General features: G+C 47.6%; 1 protein-coding gene across 1 annotated transcript; it reads left to right on the top strand.

The window, feature by feature from the left end:
- The first annotated feature begins 9,461 nt into the window (after window positions 1–9,461).
- Ccsap (centriole, cilia and spindle associated protein) lies at window positions 9,462–25,717 on the top strand. The gene is made up of 3 exons (XM_006990936.4): window positions 9,462–10,481; window positions 23,229–23,497; window positions 25,312–25,717. The coding sequence occupies exons 1-3, from the start codon at window positions 10,151–10,153 to the stop codon at window positions 25,486–25,488; spliced, it is 777 nt and encodes a 258-aa protein (XP_006990998.1). The 5' UTR covers window positions 9,462–10,150; the 3' UTR covers window positions 25,489–25,717.
- Window positions 25,718–26,144: the final 427 nt, after the last annotated feature.

The following is a 26,144-nucleotide window of genomic DNA, read 5'->3' as shown; positions in this document are numbered from 1 at the left end:
CCTTTAATCTCAGCACTCCATCTGGACAGAAGATCTCTGTGAATTCCAAGGTAAGCTGGTCTAGTTCCAAGTCAGCCAGGGCTATATAGTAAGACCTTGTCTCAAACAACAACAAACAGAACAAAACAAAACAAAACAACAACAAATGCACAGAATATAAGGAACTATCCTGACACCCTGTGGGGGGTAGTTTCTGCTGTGGAGAGGGTAGGGCTGAGCTTAGGGCTGGCTTGGCTCTGAAACGGTTCCCTTTTCACCAGAGAGAGGGACTTCATTTAATGGTCCCGTAGCCTACCTCTGATGTTCAAAGAAAATGGCTTGCTAGTAGATACATCTGTCTCCAGCCAGAGGACAGCAAAAGGCTTCACCGTCCTGAAGGGTGCAGGGTGTTTTCCGCTGCTCCAGAATGAGACAGACAGGATGGGCTCACCAGGTGAGTGACAGCTGGCAAACCAAGTAACCGCGGCTCCACCTCCGCTCCGGGTCAGGTACCAAGCACTCTGCTGTGGCGGCGTCACTTGTCCATGCCGGTCAGCATGACCCACGAGAGAGATAGATCATCACAGCCCACCATAGCCCCAGCCTTTCTAATCTGTCAGAAAGCTCTCTATTCTGAGGCAAATGCTGTCCTCCCCTCCCCACGTCTGAACCTCTTTTATGGATGTGTGCTTCCATTTTAAGATGACAAATGAGCTCCACAGATAGAGGAAAGATCTAATGGATTGTCTCCTACAACGCTTCCGAAGCAGATCCAGGGCGCAGCACACAGCAATGATCATAAAAGAATGTTTATTAGCCTAGTATAGTGACTCATGCTTGTAACTCAGAACCTGGGAGGCAGTGGAAGGGGCAGGAGGATTACCAGAAGTTTCAGACTAACTGGACGACACAGTGAGATCTTGTCTCGTGAAGAAGAAGAAGAAGAAGAAGAAGAAGAAGAAGAAGAAGAAGAAGAAGAAGAAGAAGAAGAAGAAGGGGCGGCAGGGGAGGAGCTAGGGAGATGTCTCAGACATTAAGAGTGAATACTGCTTTTGCAAAGGATTGGAGTACAGTTCCCAGTGCTCACATCAGGCTAATCACAACTGATTGTTAACTCCAGGGAATTCAACACCCTCTTCCATGGGCAACTGCACTTACATGTGTATGCCCCCACAAAACACACACACACACACACACACACACACACACACACACACACACACACATTTAAATATAAATTTTTTAAAAAATTTAAAAGTATGTTTTTTGTTGTTGTTGTTGTTTTTCGAGACAGGGTTTCTCTGTGTTGTTTTGGTGCCTCTCCTGGATCTCGCTCTATAGAGCAGGCTGGCCTCGAACTCACAGAGATCCACCTGGCTCTGCCTTCCGAGTGCTAGCAATTATTCTTTAGGAGTGGTTGTAGAGTAAAGATAGACCTCCCCTTGGGCAAAGTTAAAATCCTTATCTAAAATCTAAAACATTTTTAGATTTTATTTGAATATACATATACGTATATGTGTATATATACATATAAATACATATAGATGTAGCAGGGCCCCAGACTTTAGGACAACTGACTCCATGATGGAAGTACCATTCAGGCTGTCAAACTCAGCACGTAGACAGTACCACCTGCCAAAACTAAAACAAAGGCCTAATACATCAAAGTCCATAGTTCTGGGAAAGTCTCAAAACATACTAACCTTGCCTTTTGGCTTCTATAGTTCTGCTTCTGGCTAACTGTTCTTGTTAACTGAAGTATGTCAACCCAGAACATGTTTTTTGTACTTTAAAGCTCACCCTGAGAAAGACTCAGTGCTGCACTGGGATCCTGGAAACCTGGTATAGTTGCCAGCCAACTAATAAAGACTTTCTATTGGCTTAAACCCATGTCCCAACAGTCTTCTCTGATGAATACCCCACAACATAATCACACATGTACAGACACACATATATGGAGAGGAGAGGTGAGGATATATAGATATAGACAGACAGACAGACAGACAGACAGATAATCTGTCTTAGGAAGCCTCAAACTGGATATGTGAGGATGACCCTGAATTTCCTATTCTTTCTGCCTCTTCTTCCCAAGGGCTAGTATTACAGAAGTATGCCACCATACCCGGGTTTATGTGGTGCTGGGGATCAACCAGGGCTTTGTGCATGTTAGGCAAGCAATCTATCAACGAGAGCTACGTTCCCAGCCCCAAGGTAGACTTTTTCTTTTCTTTCTTCTCTCTCTTTCTTTTTTCTTTTTTTCTTTTTCTTTTTCTTCTTTTTTTTTTTTTTTTTTTTTTTTTTTGAGACAGGGCTTCTCTGTAGCCATGGCTATCTTGGAACTTGTTCTCTAGCCCAGGCTAGCCTCAAACTCAGAGATCTGCCTGCCTCTGCCTCCCAAGTGCTGGGATTAAAGGCATGCACCACCACTGCCTGGAAGCATCCATTTTTTAAATTAATTAATTAATTTATTTTTATTTTATGGATGTTTTGCCTGTACATATGTCTGTGTGCCACATGCATGCCTGATGCCCCCAGAAGCCAGGAGAGACATTCAGTCCTTTGGAACTGGAAATACAGAAAGTTGTTAGCTGACATACGGGTACTGGGAATCAAACCTGGGTCCTTTGGAAGAGGATTCAGCCAGTGCTCTTAGCCACTGAGTCACTCACCTGCCCCTATTTTTATTTTTTACTGGTGGAAGGTGATGGGATGGCTCCTAAGCTCTTGGGCATGCTACGCAAGTGCTCTGTCACTGAGCTACACTCCCAGCCACTTCTTTCTCTGATAAACATTTTTGTTTGACCCAATAAAACCCCAGTTTTCTGTTAGACTATTCATTTGTTAAAAATAAATATAGGTCAAAGATTTATTTAACTCATGAGTGCATGGGCCAGCATTTGGAAAGAGATGTACTCTTAGATTCTTGCGGAAAATTTGTACTGGTGAAATCTTCAGTTGAAAAACCATGATGAGGGCTGGAGACATGGCTCAGCAGTTAAGAGCATTTGGCTTTCTTCCAGAGGTCCTGAGTTCAATTCCCAGCAGCCAGCCAGCAGCAGCTCAATGCCCTCTTCTGGTTTGTAGGCAGACATGCAGGCAAAGCACTTGCATACATCAAACAAACAAACAAACAAATAGAAAGAAGGAAAAAAAGAAAAAGAAACACCACGATGAAGTTCAATGTCATCTTCAGCTACACAGTGAGTGTGGTGATATTTTATTTGTGCTTTAATAAATAAAGCTTACCTGGAGATCAGAGGGAACAAGCCATTTTAAGTAAATAAAGAAGTCGGGCAATGTAGTACCTGCCCTTAATCCTATTACTTGGCAGGCAGGATCTCTGTGAGTTCAAGGCCACACTGGAAACAGAGCCAGGTGTGGTGACACATGCCTTAAATACCAAAACTAGTTAACCATGGAGGTCTGGAGGTCTGTACACACAGACAGGAAGTGACAGAGCTGGGTAGGAAGAGGAAGTGATGTAGCTGAACGGAGACAGCAAATCAGATGGCAGAACAGCAAAGCATATAGACGTGGGTAGACAGGAAGTAACTGGCATTTGGAAGCTGCCGAGTTGGTGAGGTAAGGTTGGCCGGTGGCTTTCCCTATTTCCCTGATCTCTCTTAGGCTTTCATCCCTATTTTGGCTCCATGTTTTTTATTTAATAAGACCATTTAGAAATTCATCTACAAGTGAGTTTGAGGACCTATCTTTAAAAAAAAAAAAAAAAAAAGAGCGCACGCGTGGGGGCACACACACACACACACACACACTTAGGAAACAAAAACAGTTGTGATTGATTCTTGGGGTGGAAGTGGGAGGGGCACATTGATCTTGAGTGTCCCAGTATTCAAAGCAGACAGAGTTTGCTTCCTCTGAGGGGTAGAAAGGAAGTCAGTTTACTAATCAAGGATGAAGATAAATGTCTTCTAAGGTCTTCACAAAGGGAACCATGGGCCAAGAGTGATGGTTGCTTGTGGACTACTTTTGGGGAGCCCAGGCTCCAAACCAAGTACAATTCAGCAGAGCAGCGCCATGAGCGGCTGGAACATTTGGACAACCCACAGCACCACAGCAATGTTTATTAGCAATCTTTGAAAATTATTCTCTGGCTCCAGGTAGATCTAGAGGCTCAACCTTCCAGGGGGCAGAGGAGCTGGGGTGAAGATACACTGAGCTGTGGGCAGTGGGATGGTCAGTCTCTCATGGAAAAAGATGAGAAATCAGATCCGCACAATGACGGGTAGATGGAGTAACTTCCTCAGACATGCAAGGAAGCAATCCATTTTCTCCAATGGACTGTCACAGGTATATCAACCACATTTTAGGGTGGGCCCTGTGCCCAGAAGTAGTTTCCAACAAAAAACCAACTCAGTGGCATTTCTTGTGGACTTTTTGTTTCATTTGCTTTGGCTTTTTTGTCTTATTATTCTTATATTCATATCTTCAATATGTTGCATAAAAACAGTTTTAATAAAAAAAATTTTAAAGATATGAAAGGAAGCAGGAGCCCCAAGCTAAGCATCACCACCAGCATCATTAGCATCAATACTAGTACCAGTGTTATCAGCTAATTTAACATCAGCATCAGCACCAGTATCCTCAGCATCAGTACCAGCATCATCACTTTCATTATCATATCATCATCATCATCATCATCATCATCATCATCATCATCATCGGCAGCAGCAGCAGCAGCAGCCTACGTTATAGAAGAAAGCAGGGAAATTCGATCTGGGCACATTCTCAAAGCAGGTGTTTCCAATGCAGCCAAATGAGGCTGCACATAGAATTTTGTGTTCTGACAAATTGCCATGGTAATCACACTGTTCTTCTTCATTTGGCAGCTTATTATCTAGCAGTCAAAGTAATTGGGGAAATTTTTGTTTCTGTGTTACATGGATCTAGCAGTGGGAATATCAGGGAAAGGGATGGAGGGAGACAGAGGCATCATGCTTCAAGGCTTGGAAGAGGAAGAGGCAAAGAGAGAGGTAGAGACAGAGAGGAAGAGGGAAAGAGGGAGGGAGGGGCTGAGTGAAGGGAGGGCAGGCACAAGGGAGGGAGGAGGCAGAGCAGAAGAGAGAAAGTGGAAGACAGAGTCCAGCTGATGCTAACAGGAAAAGATTGGAGGATGCGGAAAGGCGGAGGCTTTGGGTCCCCGAGGGCATCTGCCCCAATTGAGAGGCAGCTGGGCAGAGTCTAATCAGGGCCTGTGGTTGGCAGGTTCCCCAGAGAACATCTGTGTCTTTCCTCAATAAGATAAGGTTGCAGGCAGTTTCCCTTTGAGCCTCAGAAGCCCCTACAGGGAGCAGCTGAGTGTCGAGACAGCACGCAGACACTGTCCTCTGATCTGTGGCTGTTGCACATCCAGGGGGCCCAGGTCATCTACTGGAGGGGGAAGATTCCTAGTCTGACTCAAGCTACATGCTTCCATTTCAAAGCACATCGTTGACTTTTCCTGGAGAAATAAGGATATGGCCATCAGGACAACTGAGAGCAGCGGACACTTATGAACTTCACTTTCCGTATGATGCTCCCACTGTGCCTGCGGTAGATGGTCAAGATGGGGCCAGTAAATCGTCACTGAGTTGTCACTGAGGACTTGATTCACTTATTACTTTATGTGTATGAGTGTTTTGTCTGCATGTATGTATGTGCACTACATGCATGCCTGGTGCTTGAGGTCAGGAGAGGGTATTGAATCCCCGGGGACTGGAGTTACAGACAGCTGTGGGCTGCTGGGTGCTGGGAATCTAACCATAGGGCCTCTGCAAGAGCAACAAGTAAGCGTTTTTAATTGCTGAGCTAACTGCAGCCCCATGGACTTGTAAGGATCTTTGCTCCCATTCAGCAGCCTAGGTCAATCTGAGAACTCTGCCAGCTCCTCTAAAGGACCTCAGGTACGGGGACTAAGACACCGAGAGTGTAATAGCTCAGTTAGGCTCAACCTGGTTGCAAAGCCTTTCTAAGATCTGCAGGACCAAGAAGGCTTGAGGTTTGTGGACTATGCTCCGACTTGGCTCATCAGCCCCAGCCAAGGTGATCATGGAGGGAAGGGGGGTTGATGATGGGAGTTGTCTTTAGATAGGATTGCCCTGCCAGTGTGTGAAGCGAGTCCATTTACACAGAGTGGAGAGCAGAGCCCTTGACAAAGAAGCAGAGAGCCCAAAGCAGGAGGAAACGAGTCCCAGTGACATTGACTAAAATCCTGGGTTGACCTCTGTCTGAACCAGAAAGCATTTGTTTGGATTTGAGGTCCCCCAAAGGCCCGTGTGCTGAAGGCTGGGGCTGCCATATGGCAGTGTTGAGAGGTGGAGTTCTGGGAGGCGAGTGAATCCCATGCACTCTGGGTTTGTTCACAGATGGATTCATATATAGTTTTAGGAGTTAATGAGAGGTGATGGAAACAGGGAGATGGAGTGTGGTTGGAGGAGGCTGGTCACTGGAGCTGTGACCTTAAAGAGGGCCCTTGCTAGTGATCTACCATGAGGTGAACATCTTTGTGATGGTCTGTCTTGCCACACACCCAGAAACAATGGAGCCAATCATCCACGGACTGAAACTTCTGAACCTGTGGGCCCAAAGAAATGCTTCTTCCTTTGTGTTGGTACTCTCTCTCCCTCTCCCTCTCTCTCTCCCTCTCCCTCTCCCTCTCCCTCTCCCTCTCCCTCTCCCTCTCCCTCTCTCTCTTTCAGTGATAGGGTGGCTAAGTGGTTAAGAGTACTGGCAGCTCCAGGTTCTCTCTCTTGTTGCTCCAGTTTCAGGGGATCCACTGTCCACTTCTGGACTCTGCAGGCACCAGACAGGCATGTGTGCATACATACAGGCAATACCTATGCACATTAAACTTTTTAATATTTTTTGTTAGACAGAGTCTCTCTACATACCCTGGCTGTCTTGACACTCACTATGTAGAACAAGTTAGCCTCAAATTCACAGAGATCTATGTGCTGGGATTTAAAGATATGTGACACCACACCTGGCTTTAATTTTTTTTTAATTAAAAATATTTGAATGAGGACTAGAGATGCAGCTTGGATACTAAGGTGCTTGCCTAGCATGTATGAGGCCATAGGATTGATTCTTAGCAACACACAAACCAGATGTGTATGTATGCCTATAATTCTATCACTGAGGAGACAGGATTGCCTACCAGTCTGAGACCAGCCTTGTCTATACAAGTGAGTCCCCAGCCAGACCAGGAACTGTTTCAAAAAACCAAACCAATCAGAGAAATAATGAAAACCATACTTTTTGTTGCTAATGCTTTGAGATAGGGTATTACTGGGTAGCTCAAGCTGGGTTCAAATGCATGGGCCTCTGCCTCCCGAGTGCTGACAGCAAGACATCTTAAGGATGGAAAACAGACACAAGATTAGGAACCATTATTCTGATTTTTATTTACATAAAATTTGATACTAAAACTTAAGAGTCCCCTTGTGGGAGTGCATACATGTTTAGTGCAGACTCTAACACTCACAGCAGGGTATGGTCCTTTCCAGTGTGTCAGTCTGCTAGAGGTGGAATGGGGCTTTTTCTCCCTTGAGTCTTCACATGGGGGTTTGTTTGGACATTAGAATGTAGGAGAACATGTGTCTGACTTTTAGACCCCAGTCTAGCCCACTAGACATGACAAAGGCAGCCAAATTTCTCTGGACCAGCCCAGCCTCCTCCACGGGACTCTGGGCTTCAGGGACTGCCCAGCTCACCTCTGTGTGGCCATCCAAAGAAGTCATACCGGTTGCTTTAAATCACTTAGTTGCCATTATTTCACTTTCCTTTTCAGTGATGGAACTCAGGCCTTGTACACGCTAGGCAAGTGCTCTCCCATGATACTGCATCTCCAGTCTTTTTATTTTTTATTTATTTATTTATTTTTAAAGATTTATTTATTTATTATGTATACAGAAGAGGGAACCAGATCTCACTACAGATGGTTGTGAGCCACCATGTGGTTGCTGGGAATTGAACTCAGGACCTCTGGAAGAGTAGTCGGTGCTCTTAACCTCTGAGCCATCTCTCCAGCCCTTATTTTTTATTTTTTAAGACAGGGCCTCAGGTCTCAGTATCTAACTCAGACTGGCTTGAAGCTCACTCTCTTCCTGCCTCTGCCTTCCCAGAGAGCTGGGTTATAGGCAGGCATCACAGGTGACCCCATCCACTAAATTTTACAATCAGGAAGCAAAAGCTGAGACACCCTAACCCTGATTTCTCATGGCACAGCACATCATTTCTTCCACATTCTTAAAAAATCATTTAGCTGGTTTTTGAGCCAAGGTCTCACGCGGCCTCAGATCAAGTGCTAGGGTAACCGGTGTGCCACCATGCCTAGTGATGAAATATTTATAAGCTTCCTTTGGTTGCTGACCCCGGAGATCAACCCAGTCAGCTTAAATAAAAGGGGAATACAAGCCGGGCGGTGGTGGCGCACGCCTTTAATCCCAGCACTCGGGAGGCAGAGGCAGGCGGATCTCTGCGAGTTCGAGGCCAGCCTGGGCTACCAAGTGAGTTCCAGGAAAGGCGCAAAGCTACGCAGAGAAACCCTGTCTCGAAAAAACCAAAAAAAAAAAAAAAAAGGGGAATACAGCGAGAAGGTTCCTGGGGCTTGGTGAGGGGTAGGGAGAGAAGTCTGGCCTCTGCTCTTAGTGGCAGCTTCCTTAATTCCTGTTTCCTACCGGAAAATGGCTCTGGACAGTTCCACGATACTAATAATCAGTTCAGGTTCTCAGGACAGGGCCTAGGCTGTCCTTTGAACCATCCTGCAGGCTTAGTGTCTTACAGTCAGGACTTTAAGAAAGTATCCAGGCAGGACTAGACACATGGGAATAGTTCATCTGAACTGCAAAAATCTCAAGAGTTAATCTGCCAACTAGAAATGGTTACACATCCTGGCTTGGGCCTGTATTTTGAACTACATTATCTTTCCTGAATGCCTTTCCTTTCAAACCCTCCCTGCAGCTACTTACTGATCACCATCAAGGCTTCTTACAAAAGCAATCTGTAGAGCAGGATTGCAACAGTAACAATCCTGTAACACTGTACATTTTGACAGAGCCCAAGCCAATCCTTTGCACCAGGTCCTTGAGCAGGCCCCGGGGTTCGAGGTGTTATTTAGTGTTTTTTTTTTTTTAAACAAAAGTTGGCCTGTAGATGAATAAGGACGAGGGCAGGTGAGGCGGCTTACACCTGTGATTCCAGCACTCGTGAGGTTGAAGCAGAAGAATCAAGAGTTCAAGACCAGCTTGGACTACGAAATGAGTTCTAGGCCAGCCTTCGATACTTGAGATTTGTCTCAAAAAGGGGGCGGGGGAGAGGAATGTATTAAAATAAGAAAAAACAAAACAAAAAAAACCCTAAAGGCCTGAGTATCCTAGCGTTGTGAACAAAAAGGAAGAGTGACACATGATTTGGGTCTGGCCCAGGTGCCGGCTGCTCACAAGCGCAGGTTGCACCTTCAGCTGAAGCCTGTTCCCGAGGGCGCCAGTAGCGAGTGGGCGAGCGAGCTGGGGGTTCACAGCAGCGCCCCAGGCGCGGGCGGGGGCCCAGCGGGCGCGCGGGGAGGTGCAGGCTTTAGGCTGGGGCGGCGCCTTCGCCTCCGGCTGTCGTAGGACCGCGGGGCCGCCGCTCCATCGGCGACATCTTGGTGGAGGACGCGCTGGGGGAAACGCTGGTCACCCAGTCGCTGCTGCGCCACGATCTCTGCTGACCTCCGGAGCGCGCAGGATCGAACGCGCAGGCGGTAAGGCTGCTGCTCCCGGAGTCCCCACTCCCCGCCCGGGAGGGTGCCTGGGGACCCAGATACCCGGCCTTGCCACCCTGAGTCCGGTAGTCTCCACCTCTTGCCGGTGGAGCGGACCCCAGCCCTACCACCTAAGAGTACCACTCATCGTAGCTAGATCGAGTCTCCTGGAAGCCCTCCTGGAACCCCGCCCCCGCTGCTACCTGAACCACAGGGCCCTCCTGGCCCGAGACTCCGCCCCCCAAGGACTCCGCCCCTCTCCCGGAATCACTCCGTCACAGACCCGCCTCCTCCCCGCCCCTCTTGGCCCCAGCCTCCGCCCTCCGGTCCGGGCGGGGCTCCGAGTTTGAACCGCGCGGCGGGCCGGGCTTCTGAGCCGGGTCGGGCCCATAGGCGGCGGCGCCGAGCAGGCAGTCTGCGGCGCGCGGCACCATGTCCCCGGGCAGTGGGGTGAAGAGCGAGTACATGAAGCGCTACCGGGAGCCGCGCTGGGACGAGTATGCGCCATGCTACCGCGAGCTGCTGCGTTACCGCCTGGGCCGCCGGCTGCTGGAGCAGGCCCACGCGCCCTGGCTCTGGGACGCTTGGGGCCCGGACAGCCCCTCAGACAGCTCGGCTTCCCCCAGTCCGGCGCCCAGGGGCGCGTTAGGGGAGCCCTCGGCACCTTCCGCGCGGGAGGAGGAGCAGACGGTGGGGGAGCGCGGATCGGAGCTGCGGGGCGCGGAGGTTGGGGACGCGGAGGAGCACGACACAGTGCTACCAGGTACGGGCACGGCGGGTCGCTCCGACGACTGAGCTGCGCGTTTCTCCCCTCTCCCGGCATGGCTTCCTGTTTTGTTTTGGTTGAGGTTGACAGAATCCGCTTGCTGAACTAAGAGGGGAAGGTGCTGCCCGCGTCTCCGCTCTCCCTCCCCGGATTTCCCTAATTTGGTGACTCTTGGCGGAGCCCTTTATGACCTTAAGTGCCCACCCTCCTCACCCCATCCCCGGGTCAGGGGTCCTTGGTCGCAAGGCAGTGGCCGGCTCAGTGAGCCCTCGATCCACCGGGATGGCGGATCTGCTTGTTTCTGCGCATCCCTCTTTGCTATAGAGGAGCTTTTCATCCCCAAGATGACCCACGAAGTTAAGAACCCCTGAGCTGTCATAATGGGGTCATGGTTGTCTGTGTGAACTCCTTGGCCTGGCCGCGTTGTTTCTGAAGAATGGTGTGCGTGTGTTTGTGGACGAACCCTCTTTGTTTACGCGGGTGCCAGCCGCGCACCCTGGTTAGGCTGTGAGCCACTTTTCCCGCTGTTGCGGAGTGGGTCTGTCAGCGGAGAGGCCTGGAGGGTGCTTGGGCTCAGGGCGGTGCTAAACTGGAGATCACTATGGTTGCCAGCCACCTCCTCGAGATCTTATGAGAATCGCGTGATAAAAAAGTTATTAGTCAGCCACTGGTCTAGAAATGCGTATTTTCTCACCAGACCTTCAGATAGTTATAAGATGGGGCCTTTGTTTTTAATCTCAGTTTTGTAAACAAAGACCTGGGAGCTTGGGATCCATGGTCAGAGTCTGAAAGGATCTGGTTGCTTTTGCTCTTGGTTACCCTGTTTGCCTATTCTCAGTTCCTGCATGGCCGGGCTGCGTCCTGTCATCTGGTCGCTTGTGACGACCACTCCTGATGCTTCAGTGGTGTGTTTAGAAATTCGAGTGTCAGAAGGTGATGTGTGTGTCGGGTGCGGCTAGGAGCATGTCTCCCAGTTATCCGGTGCTAACTGAGCCCCTGCTAACGATGAGGTTTATTTTATCCGGATGAATACACAGGCTTTTCTTTTTCCCTCCGAGGTTTGATGAGGTTACCCCCTAGCTGTGTGTGCTATATGAAAACTGTTGACAGTATTTTAGTGTGCCTGGTGCCCGTGTTTGACTACTTAGGAATGCCCCAGTTCATGAGTATTTGGGTTTCCATGGAGATACTGAGTCCTTCCCAAAGATTCGCTAAATCCCTGCTAAAATTTTTGGTGTGTAGGCATTAGGGAATATAGATGTGTCCTGCTTTGGATTCTCCATCGCCAGCTCTTTTGCATGGCTCCTGCGGGCCAGTGTCACTATGAGAAATGTTCCTGGTGGATGCTTGCATTGCTCTAAAGTACATTTGCCTTACTTGTACTGCAAGCCACTCTTCCCCCTCCCCCCAAGACAGGGTTTCTCTGTGTAGACCTGGCTGTCCTGGAACTCACTCTGTAAACCAGGCCGTCCCGGAACTCAGAGATCTGCCTGCCTCTGCCTTCTCAGTGCTGGGATTTAAAGGCTTGGGCCACCACTGCCCGGCTACAAGGCAGTTTTGCATGAAGAATTTTGTAGCTCTGCAGAGCTTATTACAAAATCACGGTGCCCTCCAGCAGCTGCCTACTTCTTAGGTAACCTGCTTCTAGCTCCTCTGCTTTTTCCCTTCTGTGGTATTAAAGATTGAATTCAGGACCTTGGGCATGCTAGGCAAATGCTCCATGACTGAACTACATCCCTAGCTCTCTTTGTATCTTTTGTTTTGAGATAGGGTCTCACCAAGCCACACTGGCCTTGAATGTCCTCTGTAGCTCATGCTAGTCTCAAATGGATGATTCTTCTGTTTCAGCCTCCTGAATGAGTAGCTGGTATTATAGGCCCGGGCTACCAAGCCCAGCCTCTTTTTATTTGTATTCTTATTTTGGGGCCAGGTCTTATGGTGTTGCCCAGGTTGGCCTCAAACACCTGGGTTAAGCCACCCTTTTGCCCCAGTTTCCTGAGTAGCTCAGCCCACAGGTGAATGTCATCACGCGTGGCTGGTATTTACTTCTATATACCTTTATGGACACTAATGGATATCCACCCGCCTTTTTTTGTTTGTTTTTTTTACCTTGGCTTTTATTTCTACTCTCCTAATACACACGTCTGTTTCCACACACTCTTCATAGCCAGCACATCTGTGTGATACTGGGCCCATGGCAATGGAGGAGTGCTCAAAGCTGACCCACTTTGCTTCTCTGGGTCCTTTTTCTTTCTCTCACAATGTGGCCAATACAGTGGTTCACCATCAACACTCACCTTAACTCGTCCCTCGGGGCCACCGACCTACTTCTGTCTGGCCTGCCTGCCGCCCTTGTGGCAGGCCTGCCTGCCGCTTGTTGTCTAGAGAGGGGCCCTGACGTTACGTCAGGCACTGCCAGCTTCTCTCTCGCAGATGGGAATCACTGTCATGTTTTGACTTACCTCCTCACGGGAGGGGTCATCTACCTATCAGCTTAAGAAAGTCGAATTTCTGAGACCACTGTTTGAAAAGGACCATACTTTTCCAGTTTATGATGATGGTTCACTGTTTCTAAAACATCTGGAAGCATTGCTTCATTGCTGTGACTTCTGATTCTTTTGTTTGTTTGTTTCCCGAGACAGGGTTTCTCTGTATAGCCCTGGCTGTTCTGGATCTCACTCTGTAGATCAGGCTGGCCTGGAACTCAGAGATCCACCTGCCTCTGCCTCCTGAGTGCTGGAGTAAAGGCGTGTGCCACCATCACCTGGCTTGACTTCTAATTCTTGATCCATGCCTATAACTGTGCTGAAGTTGATTGCTGTTAGAATCTTTTTTCTGTCCTGACTCTCAGGAATTGATGTGGGTTACCTGAAAGTCCCTATAAGCAAACTCTTAAATTTTGTTCTTTATTTTTTATTTTATGTGTGTGTTTTACTTGTATATATGTCTGTGTACTGTGTACATGCAGTACCCTCAGAAGCCAGAAGAGAGCGTTGTATCCCCTGGAACTGGAGGTTGTAAGCTTTCATGTAGGTGCTTGGAATCGAACCTGGGTCCTCAGGAAGAGCAGCCTATGCTCTTAACAGTTGGGCCACTCTCCAGTCCCCAATTTCTCTTTTTAATTCTGGGGAGTCTTCTTGAATTATTATTATTATTTTAATTTCATTTCATTTCTCCTTTTGGGGGGTTTATGAAGTGGAATTAAAGACTTTGTATAGCTTGGAAAGCACTGTGCAACTGAGCCTCTAGTCTATTCTTTCTTTTAGAAATTTAAAAAATGGTAAATAAAAGCCATAGACATTGATGGTTCACCTTGCGGTGTTTCCACAGGTGTATACAGTGTATAATTCTGAAATCAAGTCAAGCATGTGCGTCACTTCAAACGCTTGGTGGCTCAGTTGGCAGAGGGCTTGTTTCCATGCACACAGCCTGGGTTCCATCCCCAGCACAAACACATGTGGTATAGTGCATGCTTGTAATTCCAGCACTTAGGTTGAGGCTGGAGGCTGGGAAGTGAGTTCAAGGTCAGTCTGAGAAAGATCCATGAGACCTTGTTTCAAAGGGAAAAAAGTATCAAGTTTATTGTTTGTGTAATTTTTTTTTCTTTCCTGTTTTGGAGACAGTTTTCCTATGTAGCCCAGGCTGGCCTAAACTGACTCCTCCAGGTGCTGGGAATCACGGGAGGGCACTGCTCCCTGCTTGCGAAAAGTATTAGGTTCTTGATGAGGGTACACTGTATTTTTTTTCTTGTAAAAGAGATATTTTTAGAGGGTTTTGTTTCTCTTTGTGTGTATATCCTCCCCTTTTTTGCTTTGTTTCTTTTTGCTTGTAATTCTGTATTGCTCTCTGGAGGCCTTTTTTCCCAGTGAATGGGATCTGCTGGCTTCTTTTCCGTATTTGAGAAATGGCTGTGATAAGTTCCTTGTAAGTCCTGGGTGCCGAGTTGGAGGTGGGAGTGCTGGGTTAGCAGGAATTCTGTAACTTGCTAGACATCCTGCTTTGAAAGATGGTGAAGACGGCTTCCAGATTTATTTTTGTAATACTGGGGACCCACCACAGGGCTCCTCCATGCTAGGCAAGTGTGTCACTCTGGTCCACAGCAGTGACAGTGTCCAGGAAGTGTGTCACTCTGGTCCACAGCAGTGACAGTGTCCAGGAAGTGTGTCACTCTGGTCCACAGCAGTGACAGTGTCCAGGAAGTGTGTCACTCTGGTCTACAGCAGTGACAGTGTCAGACTGCCGGCCTGTTAGACAGTCTCCAGTTCTTATTTCATAGTCACGTTTTCAAGTACCTTTCACTTTTGGTAAGGTTTACATGTGCCTTATTTTAAACAACCTGCCCCATTTCCTACTCATGCCTACCCCTCGCTCTTTCTACTTCTCGTCTCTTAGCATGTTTTGGTGGGAGGCAGAAGCTTCCAGAAGATTTTCTTCCCAGATTCTCAACTTCAGTGGTGTGCCTTCTGTCTTCATTCATTGCACTGGACCTTTGGAATATGGAAGCTTCTTGCAGATCAAGATTTCCTAATACCATTCAAATTCATGTTCTCTGCTTCACATTGCGCTGTCTTTTTCTTCTCTCCCCTCCTCTTACTGAACCCCCTCCCATCCCTCTTTTCTCTCTGTTTTTGAGACAGGGTTTCACACTGTAGTCCAGACTGATTTCACACTATAAAAAATTTCCTGCTTCAGATTTCTGAGTACCAGGATTATAGATTTGTGTCACCATACCCCGATTATTTTCTTTCGCTGTTGGCTGGTAAGCCTCTTGAATCAAACCTTCTAACATTAAGAATTAATTTTAAGAACTAAAATTAAGAATTTTATTTTATTGCTGGTCATGGTGGCCCAAGCCTTTAACCCCAGCACTCAGGAGGCAGAGGCAGGTGGACCTCTGTGAGTTAGAGGTCAACCTGATCTACATAGTGAGTTCCAGGACAGCCAGAGCTATGTAGTGAGAGGTCCTCAGAGAGGTCTGAGAAAAAAAAAATAATGGTTTTACGTGTATAAGTATGGATATGGTCTCCAGGGAGACCAGAAGAGGGCATCAGATCAACAGGGACTGGAGTTACAGTTGTGAGCCACCATGTAGCCGCTGGGAATTGAACTCAGGTCCTCTGGAAGAGCAGCCAGTGCTCTTAACCACTGAGCCCTCCCTCCAGCCTCTCATATTGATCTTGAACTCTCCACCCTTCCACTTGAACTTGGTTAGCTGGTATTGCAGATGTGAAGTACTGCACCCATCTCTGTGTTTCGTCTAAGTATGCACTCACCGGCTGGTGAGACGGCTCAGTAGACAGAGGCACTTGCTGAGAGTCCGAAGACTTGAGCTGGATCCCTGGGTCCCACGTGGTGGAGGGGAAGAACCAACTTCTGCAGGTTATGTTCTAACCTCCACACGTCTGTGTGTGTGTGTGTGTGTGTGTGTAACGGGGAGAGGTGTCACACCCAGATGTCTTCTCTCAAGCTTTCTGCTCATATTTAATGGTGAGGCCTGAAAGTGCTCTGAGAGACCTGGGTGTGGAAGTCTTGGGGTTGCTTATGGGCTGTAAGAGGAAGACACACAGGTGTTTCTCTGGGGAGTTTAAAACTTACCCTCTGGGAGTCTCCTGTGTGCCCTTCCCAGATGGTGCCTCCAATCTTGCCCCAGGGGAACCAGCCAGGTCTGCCGCATACTTGAAGCCCAGGAGGAAAGCTCTAGAGAGTGCTCTGTGCTGAGGCCTCCAGTCCTGTCAGGAAGGTATCGCCCTGGCTTCTGCTGCGGTGGGGGCCCAGGTCCAGGACCCCTCTGCTTCTCCATCTTTAAATAGTACTCAGGCATTCAAGGAGGAGAGGAGTAGGCACTTTGAGTAGACTGAAAGAAAGAGGCTGGGTGGTGGCGGTGACGGCGGTGGCGGCAGTGGCACACGACTTCAATCCCAGCACTCGGGAGGCAGGTAGATCTCTGTGAGTTCAAGGTCAGCCTGGTCTTCGTTGTGAGTTCCTGGGCAACCAGAGCTAAAGAAAGAAAGAAAGAAAGAAAGAGAGAGAGAGGGAGGGAGGGAGGGAGGGAGGGAGGGAGGGAGGGAGGGAGGGAGAGAGAGAGAGAGAGAGAGAGGGAGGGAGGGAGGAAGGAAAGAAAGAAAGAAAGAAAGAAAGAAAGAAAGAAAGAAAGAAAGAAAGAAAGAAAGAAAGAAAGAGAAAGGAAGGAAGGAAGGAAGGAAGGAAGGAAGGAAAGAAAGAAAGAAAGAAAGAAAGAAAGAAAGAGAAAGGAAGGAAGGAAGGAAAGAAAGAAAGAAAGAAAGAAAGAAAGAAAGAAAGAAAGAAAGAAAGAAAGAAAGAAAGAGGGTTATCCATTGCTGCAAAACTGTTACCTGAACTCAGCCCAGATCCACACCACTCCTGAAGCATTGTAGGCTCTGGGCTAGACACGGGGCCCTTCCGAGGCTGGAACACCTTGTCTGATAGCTTGGCCTCTGCTGAGAGACCAGCTGAGCTGTTGCTAGATCAACACTTGCAAGGCTTCCCCCTATGCTGGGCCTTGTGTGTGGATGGTCTTTAGGCCAGCACACAGTAAAACAGACTGGGTGGAGGGCCCTGCCTTTCCAGTTTCTCTGTGGATCAGACAGTATCTTTCCCTCTCAGCCTGCTTTCGTTAGAAGTTACAGAAGTCTGCTCAAGCCTGGAGTTGGGGGTACCCTGATCCAGCTCTTAGTGGAAATGTGTCCATTGCTTTACAGATGGGTGTGGGGTAGGGGCTGGCTAGTGCTGGGACTTTGGAAAGGAAGTCCATTGCCCTGGCCTTGTGAGACCCATGTGCCTAGTGGACTCTCTTTGGGCTCAGCTTTTGTCCTGGGCCTCCCTTCAGGCTTCGGCCCCCTCTGCCTGATTTGGACCCGTGTTCCTCGCTTACGTGCTTCCCGGTGTTTATAGTATTGTACCTTTCATGTGTCTTTGTGCCTTTTGGCCTTTACTGAGGCTCGGGACTTGGGGGAGGAAGAGATCTAAGGACATGTTTGCAGTACTTATTTGCACAGACCCTCCTGCTTTATTTTTATTATTTACTTATGTGTATGTGTGTGCATATGCACATGTGCGTGCAGGTACCCATGGAGGACGTAGGATTCCATGGACATGGAATTGCAGACTGTCTCCCTGTGCTTGATGAGCTACCTGACTTGATGCTGGGAACCCAACTCGGGTCCTCTGCAAGAGCAGCAAGTGCTCTTAACTGCTGAGCCGTCTCTCCAGCCTCTGCTTTATTTGTTTATTTATTTGCTTATTTATCTAGAAACAGGGCTTCACTTTGTATCCCTAGCTAGCCTAGAACTCTGTGTAGACCAGGCTAGCTTTGAGCTCACAGAGATCCACCCTGAGTGCTAGGATTAAAGACGTACACCAGAATGCCTGGCCTATTTCTTTCTTTCTTGATTAAGCTTGCCAGAAGTTTATGAATCTGTTTAACTTTTTTGTTTTGTTTTACCAAACTTTTTTCTACTAGTGGGGTTTTTTGTTTGTTTGCTTGTTTTTTGGTACCAAATGAACTTTTATCTATGTGGTTTCTTTTCTTTGGGGTCTCACTATGTGCTTCTGGATAGCTTAGAACTCACTGTGGTCAGGCTGGCCTCAAAGTCACAGAGATTCTCCTGCCTCTGCTTCTTGAGTGTTTGGATTAAAGGTGTACCACCACCGTGCCTGGCTCCATTTGTTTTGTTTTGTTTGTTTGCTTTTTTTAGTTTGAGTTTTTGGGACAGGGTCTGTCTGTACATAGGATACAGACCCTGTCAGATAGGTCTGTCTCACTATGTAGACCAGGCTGGCCTTGCACTCACAGAAATCTTCCTGCCTCTGCCTCCAAGTGCTGGTATTTAAGCTGCCATGCACAGGTTTTGTTTTTAAGAGAGGATCTTGCTACATAGCCAAGCTGACCTTGAACTAGAAGTCCTCTATCAACCTCCTGGGGATTATGGGCCCTTGCTATCTCATAACCCAGGCTGACCTCAGATTTAGTATACAGCTGAGGTGACCTTAACTTAATTGCTCTGCTTCCATCTCCCAAGTGTGATTACAATAGAAACTTTAACTTGTGGTAAAACATATAGAACACGAAGTTTACCGTTTTAACCTTCTTAAAATGCACGGTTCCTGGCATTAAGTACTTCGTGTGTTTTAACAACTGTATGTTTTGGTTTTGACTCATAGTTGTTTAATTAAGTATGCTCTCTCTCTCTCTCTCTCTCTCTCTCTCTCTCTCTCTGTGTGTGTGTATGTGTGTGTGTGTATATGTGTGTGTGTGTGTGTATGTGTGTGTGCGCGCACGTGTATAAGCCAGAGGAGGATGTCAAGTGTCCTGCCTCGCCACTGTCTACCTTATTCCCTTGAGACAGGATTCCCCACTGAACTTGGAGCTAGACTGATGGCCAGTGAGTTGCAACGGTCCTTTTTCTGCCCCGCCCCCACCCCACCCCTACCCCCAGTGCTGAGTTACAGATGCACAGTGTTACACTTGACTTTTTACATGTGTTCTAGGATCTGAACTCAGGTCCCGAGGCTCACACAGCAAGTACTCTTACCCACTGAGTCATTTCTTCAGCCCCTAGACGTGTTTCTAAATTTCAAAAATGGAAATTGTTGTTTTGAGACTGGACTTCACTCTGCTAACAACATCCTTTGTTCAAATAGGATCTTAAAAGCTTGTACTTATATGTAATTATCATGTACCAAGCTGACCTGGAAGTCATTGTGTAGACCAGACTGATCTCAAATTTATAGTAATCCTCCTGTCTCGGTCTGCCTAGTACTGGGGTTACGAGTGTTAGCTGCCACATTGGGCTCAAAAATGAAAGAGATTTGAAAGTTATTTTTTTGATGTATTAGCTTCATTTTGCTAATGGTTGAGAGACTATGTTCTGTATATTTTCAGTTTATGGGAGTCCAGTTTTGTGTATGTGTGAAGATTCCCTTTCATGGGGATCTGTGGCTATGAAATGCTGTATGTATTCCTCGTCCGCTTGATGGGAACGCACCATCTCCAGTTACCTGGGGTTTGTCCCCCACTGGGTCATTTGTTGTTCTGCTTTTTTTTTTCTTTTCAACAGAACTCTTCAGAACAGCTCTGCGGTAGTAAATGCATTTTCTATGGTCTCCACTGTGGTGTCACTGAATGGTTGACCTGTGACATGTCTGGCAGGTGCACAGTCCTCTCATTTTGTTTCCTTTTAATTTACTTGAATTTATTTTTAATAGCCACATGTGGCTAAAGGCCATTGGATTGGGCAGCTCCATCCTAAAGACTGGATTTATTTGAATTTGAATGTTCTCTCGGTTGATGAGAAAAATGTTAGTCTTCCTCTGAATCTTGTGGGAAATACTGTTTTTGTTTGCCTGTAAATATCCTTATTTTGAACATCATTCTTTCAAATAGGATCGTAAAAGCATATACTTATATCTAATTACCATGTACCAGGCACTATTTTGAGAGTTTTATAAATATTAAATTACAGCAATTACAGTCTATCTCTTTTCTTCTGTTCTGTCCATCTTTGGTCTCCTGCTGGGAATAATTTTCAAGCATTATCTTTTTTTTCTGAAGCACAGAGTGTAAGCACCATTATTTCACAGTCTGTAGATGATAATTTAAGTATCTTAAGTCTATTGCTCCAGCTGGTTGTCTCAGCATCGTTCGTATCTTTCCTTGGGTGCTGGGCTATCTTCTGTGACACTCTGGTAATTGTGTGAAATTATTTGTAGGAGTCATTTGGACGCTGGGGTCCTGTGGGCAGTGACTTTTGTACTTCTCCACTGAGCTGTTGTGGGTCCCTGCGGTACGGAGGGTTGATCCAGTAGCTCGGTGGAGTAGTCTCTACTTCTCTGCCGCTTGGCTTGATCCCTGACCCTCACGTCCCTCCTGCACCCACCAGAGCCTCACTGATGAGTTGTAGGTCTCAGTCCATCATCACACTGGCTTTTGTGTGGACTTCATAGGTTTCCTTCTGGTTTCTTTTTACTTTTCTAGACATCCCTCCTTTGGCCTACTCTGGTTCTTTCTCTGCCGGCTCATTAAGTAAGTGTCCCAGGGATCCGCCTGTGCCCTGTTGGCCTCCTGATCCACATTTCTCCCGGGCAGTCCTGTGCACTCAGAGCCTGGCCCCCAGCTTCTTCTTCTCTCTCAAGGTACCTGTGGCTGTCTACTAGCAGCCTGCCTGGTTGTTCCATCCTGTACAGTTCCTTCCTTCATGCCTGGGACACCGTGGGTCCATGGTTAGGAGGACCATCTGCTTAGAGCATCTATGGAGACCAATCAGGCTCTCCTGCCCCACCCCCAGGCCAGCATGGTGCCAGGGTGTCTGTTTACCCTGGTCTGTTATCAGCTTTTCCTGGCAGGCACTTGGCCCTATTCTTTTATCCAAATCATCCTAAAATATAGACGGCACTACATCATTTCTAAGCTTAAAATCCTTCCCCGACTCCCCATGATTTCTAAGGTGTAATCACTCCCACCTCCAATCCAAGTTTGGCACAGAGAGGCTTTATTTCTTCTGTGCCACCTGCTCCCAGCCTGTGGTTGGTGACAGCGCGTGCACATGTCCTTAGAGCTGTTGATTATTCCCTCTTCCCTTGCAATGCACATTCCTTCTTCAGGGCTCTTCCTGGCCAGCATCAGCTTTTTCCTCACAGGAGGGCATTATTGTCCTCTCTGGGCAAGCTGCCCCGGGAGATCTGGAGGAGAGGAGGAGGAGAAGGGACCCAAAACTCAGGTCACTACACAGTTCCTCATTCTCTATATTTGATCTACGTAGGTCCTGCCCTATGCTATTTTTTCTCTTTGCTTTGACTTCGAGGTTCCCTCTTTCCTGCATCCTACACTCAGGTGAGGAAGGGTATGAGTACAACATGCAGAAAGGTACTTGGGCAGTACTCGGACTTAAGTTCCTGGGATGAAGTGGAATCTGGTGTCCCTTCACCCCGTGAAGCTCGCTCCACTGCTGGGGTTACAGCCTGGTGTAGGATGTAGATGTGAGACCCCGGGCTTGCCTTGTGTCACCTGATACTTAGGATGCGCAGTAAGAATGAATGGGTTGTCAGAGCTAAGGCGGAAGTAAAGGTTTCCTGCCGTCAGGCATGCCCAGTCTGGATTGCCCACATCGGGTACACTCTCCCGTAGAGGAACATGAAACTGCTGCCCAGCCAAGGGCAGCAGGGCTGAGGGTCTGTCCTCTGGGGGGACCCAGCTTTGTTACAGCAGTCTGTATAGTTGTCATGAAGAGCCAAGTTCTGCAGCAGCTGATGGAGGAGGCGACGCCATGCCTGAGCAGCGGGTGACTCACACAGAGCTCATATTCTGGTGTGTGTGTAGGTGGGAAGGAAACAGGCTCAGGAAGGATTTATGCAAAAAATCAAGTCTTATAAGGGTGTGTGTATGTGTGTTAAAAATGTCAAAATCGCTAAAGGTGGGTAAGGGAAATTAGAGCCATTCTGGAGCGTTCTTTCATACCTGATACTCGCCCCAGGTTGGGCAACCACATCCCTGCCATTTTCCTCTATTTCCCCAGGCCCCCCACACCGTACGTGTTAGTTACTTTTCTCATCACCGTGACCAAATCCCTGATCAGAAACAGCTGGAGGGTGGAAAGGTTTCTTCTGACTGTGCTTGGAGAGGGTATGATTTATGGTGATGGGGAAGCTGGGTCAGAGTCCATGGCAGCTTGAAGGTGAGGCCGCTTGCTTACATCTCGATGGTTCAGATACGCTCATCCTGTAGTGACTCACCTCCTCCATCGAGACTCCATTTCCCGGAGAGTCTACAACCTCCTAAGACAGCACCACCAGCTGGAATTGTTCAGATTCATGAGCCTGTGAGGACACTACATAGTCAATCACAGCACTGTGGGTGGCCCTGACTCAGGAAGTCACTTCTGTTTCAACATCTCTTGCTTTTTGCACTGGGGATGCTGTAAAGGGCTACACGCAGGTGAGTGGTTGTGGTGACCCCATCCTGTTGTGACAAGTGCCCTTAGACTCAGGTGGACAGCCACCTCTTTGGAGGCACAGGTGAGGAAGTTTTCTATCAATGTACATCAAAAAGGAAGCAGAATCCTGGAACTCCAGCGAGTGACTTAGAGCCTAACCTTGAGCAGCTGCCTGGTGAAGAGAGCCTGGTCTGTCCCCCAGAGGAAGCATACAGAGAGGGGAGCACACAGTCTGGGGCTTGTGGAGGGAGCTCCAGGGTGTGTCCATCACTTTGTCATTGCGATGATGAATCCTGAGGATGGCCGTCAAGGTAGCTTTGGAATTGTTTTGATTTAATGTTGGTACCTTTGTTGTCACTATCTATCTATCTATCTATCTATCTATCTATCTATCTATCTATCTATCTATCTATCTATCTATCTAGATAGATAGATAGATATATCTATTTATTATGTATACACACACCAGAAGAGGGCACCAGATCCCATTATAGATGGTTGTGAGCCACCATGTGGTTGCTGGGAATTGAACTCAGGACCTCTGGAAGAACAGCCAGTGCTCTTAACCACTGAGCCATCTCTCCAGCCCTTGTTGTCAGTTTTTTAAATGGGGTAAATGACAGTTATTCTACAAGCTTGTTTCCATACCTTGCTTTCAGTACAACCTGTTGAGTTTAGCCGTAGTAAACATGTAACTGACTTGATGAAGCTTTATTGTTTTTCAGCTTAAATTAAGCAATTATATATAAACTTGATTTAAAGGATTTCCATCTTGTCTCATCCCTTTCTTCCAAAGCACCACCGAAAGAAGACACAGAAGAAAAACCTGAGCAACAGACCAGGACAAAAGAGACTCACAGGTCGCCCGTTGGCCCCGAACCTCGACAACAGCCTAGTGCCTTATTTGCCAGAGCAAGTAAGAAAGCAACCAGGAGCCCCCAAAGATCAACGAGCAAAATAAAAGAGAACAAGCACCCATTCGCTCTTTACGGCTGGGGAGAGAAACAGATGGACACAGGGAGCCAGAAGACGCACAATGTCTGTGCATCGGCCTCTGTGCATGAGGTGTGCCTCCGAAGGGCAAGTCCAGCCACGTGCTGCCTGCCACAGGGCATTGCTCCGATGGCTGTCGATGCTCTGGGCCATGGGAGGTCCTTGGGTGGTGTGGGGTCCATGGAAGTCAAAGGAAGGAGCCTCTGGTCACTAGGAAGATGGAGTAGACTTTGGTGGACTGGGGCTCCAGCCAGGAGAAGAGGCAGATGTCATGTGGTTGAGTTCTGTGGCCCGGGCCACAGGGGGAAAGTACACTGGGAGCTGGAGCTATCTCCCTGGAGAGGTCTCGGTCAGCCTCAGCTTTGCTAACCTGGGTCTGTGACCAAGGCTTTCTCCTCTGCATGTCTGATGACTTGACATCTCCTGGGGACCTCTGTTTTCCCTTCTGATGAAATTCAGCTTGCTGCTGTCCTACTTGTATGCACTAGTGTTTTGTTCCCAGCAGCTCCAGTCATCCTGACTCAGCCTTGGTTTGGCATTCTTTCAAGACCTGAGATATTTTAGACAGGAGGACAGAGAGGGTATGGTCGGTCCATCATGAAACAGTTACTGTGTTAGCACCAGCTGAGTGCCAGGGATGCCCGAAAAGCAGGCAGGAAGAGAAAGTGCACACTCAGTTTCCCTGTAATGCCAGGCAAGTTCCCAGCGTAGTCAAGGTGGCAGATGCTGTTTATCTGAAGTGAAATCTGAGACAAGGGAGCTGTGGTTAGCAGGGGATTCTGATCAGTCTCTGGGACTGATTGAACAGTGTGTGTATCTGTCACAGGATAAACCCCCCTGACATTTTTTTTTTTGTTTTATTATTATATTTTGAGACAGGATCTCATATAGCCACAGGCCTGAAACTCACTACCTAGCTGAGGATGACCTTGAACCTCTGATCTTCATACCTCTAACTACCAAATTCTGGGATTACAGGCTTGTTTGTACGTCTGCCCCTGGCTGTCGCTCACACTTTTTAGTGCAGTGTTTTAAAGCATTATCAAGAGCTTACAGAATCTTACATGCTCACTGTGGAGGAGTTCCCACCTATAATCTCAGTCCTTGGGAGACAGAGACAGGAGGATCCCTGGAAGTTTATAGCCAGTCTGATCTATGTAGTGAGTTCCAGGCCAAACAGCTACATAGCAAGATCCTGTCTCAAAAAAAGCAAAACAAGTTTTCCCAGGCTGGTCTTAGATTGCATGAAAGTTAGCTGCTTGCCATTTATATCTAAACTTTTATTTTTAAAAAATATTTATTATTTTTAGTTATGTGTATGTGTGTGGGCCTGTGTGAGTGCTAGTGCTCTTGGAGGCCAGTGGCATCAGATCCCCTTGGAACTAGAGTTACAGACAGTTGTGAGACACCCAGCTTGGGTTCTGGGAATTGAACTTAGGTCCTTTGCAAGAGCAATACCTGTTCTTGCCTCTGAGCCATCTTTCCAGCCCTAAAACTTTTCTGTGCTCAGCTTTGCCATCATTGGTAACGGGGTGAATTGTGGTGACAGGATAGCCTATTCTGGGAAGCGTTGATGCCATAGATTGGGAGGGCTTGATTCCTTCCTTCAAGGAATCAGGCTAAGTAACCTAAGACAGGGCCTCATGTATCCCAGGCTGGCTTTGAGCTTTCTATGTAGCCAAGGATGGCTTTGAACTTATGATCCTCATGCTTCTATCTCCCAAGTGCTGGGGTAACAGATGTATGCCACCACCCCTGGGTATGGAACCCAGAGCTTCATCTGTATTAGGCTGCACTAAGCTATCCCCAGGCTTTTAGTTAGATATTGTTAAAAATTGGCCCTTAAGCAACTTAGGCTACTACCTTTATTTTTGAACTTTCCTTAGATCCATGAATCAGCACTTCGTGCCAAGAACAGAAGACAGGTGGAGAAAAGGAAACAGGCTGCCCAGAGGCAGCGGGCTCACTCCGTGGATGTGGAAAAGGACCGGAGGGTAAAGCCAACTTCCGCAGAGAACCCGTGGCTGACAGAGTACATGCGATGCTACTCGGCAAGGGCGTAGATGTTGGGACATCCTCTTTCAAGTGTTTGTGAAAGACAAAGAAAACAAAAACTATCAGATGGGACCACGCACAGGTGGAAGAAACGGACTGGTCCTGCAAGGCTCCTCTTAGGAATTTTCAAGAGATGTTTTGCTTTCATGATGGTTGGTCACCTGCCTGAGTAGTTAGGGCAGACCATTGAAGCCATAGCTGTTGGCTTGTTTATGAAGACAAGTCCCCAAGTCTTGATATTCTTGTAAGAGTTTTATTTTCAAGATTTTAATCTTTGGAGATACCCACACCAAATGCCTTTAACTGGCTCTAGGCGCTTCCCCTCCACACCCTCCTGTAGGACAGTTGGAGCTGTCCTTTTCCATCAACACCACATTCCACAGCTGGTGGGGGCATCCCGTCCGGCAGTGCAGGACTCCCAGGCACCACACCTGTGCAGTTTGCCTTGCAGGGGCATCAAGGAAAGTGAGGGCATCAGCGTGAGATCAGCGCTGTTCCCGACGAACGAGAACTCTGCTGCCTCACAATGACACTTGATATTTCACCCCCATCACCCCACCTCCGTGTAGACTATGGTATTTAAGAATTTTCTGGCCAGAGCCGGGGTCACCTTTCCTCCTTACATCATCACTTAGACATTTATTTAATATATAACTTAATTATA

The sequence above is a fragment of the Peromyscus maniculatus genome, chromosome 5 (genome assembly GCF_049852395.1).
Source record: "Peromyscus maniculatus bairdii isolate BWxNUB_F1_BW_parent chromosome 5, HU_Pman_BW_mat_3.1, whole genome shotgun sequence".
NCBI classification, from domain to species: domain Eukaryota; kingdom Metazoa; phylum Chordata; class Mammalia; order Rodentia; family Cricetidae; genus Peromyscus; species Peromyscus maniculatus.
Note: the sequence above shows the minus strand (reverse complement) of the source record. Positions and strands in the feature narration are given on the sequence as shown.

Bases quoted from the DNA above. Each gene is read 5' to 3' on its own strand.
- Ccsap (XM_006990936.4), top strand. From the start codon at position 10,151: ATGTCCCCGGGCAGTGGGGTGAAGAGCGAGTACATGAAGCGCTACCGG. The intron at 10,482-23,228 runs GTACGGGCACGG...TTTCTTCCAAAG, and splicing joins GCACGACACAGTGCTACCAG to CACCACCGAAAGAAGACACA. The intron at 23,498-25,311 runs GTGTGCCTCCGA...AACTTTCCTTAG, and splicing joins CATCGGCCTCTGTGCATGAG to ATCCATGAATCAGCACTTCG.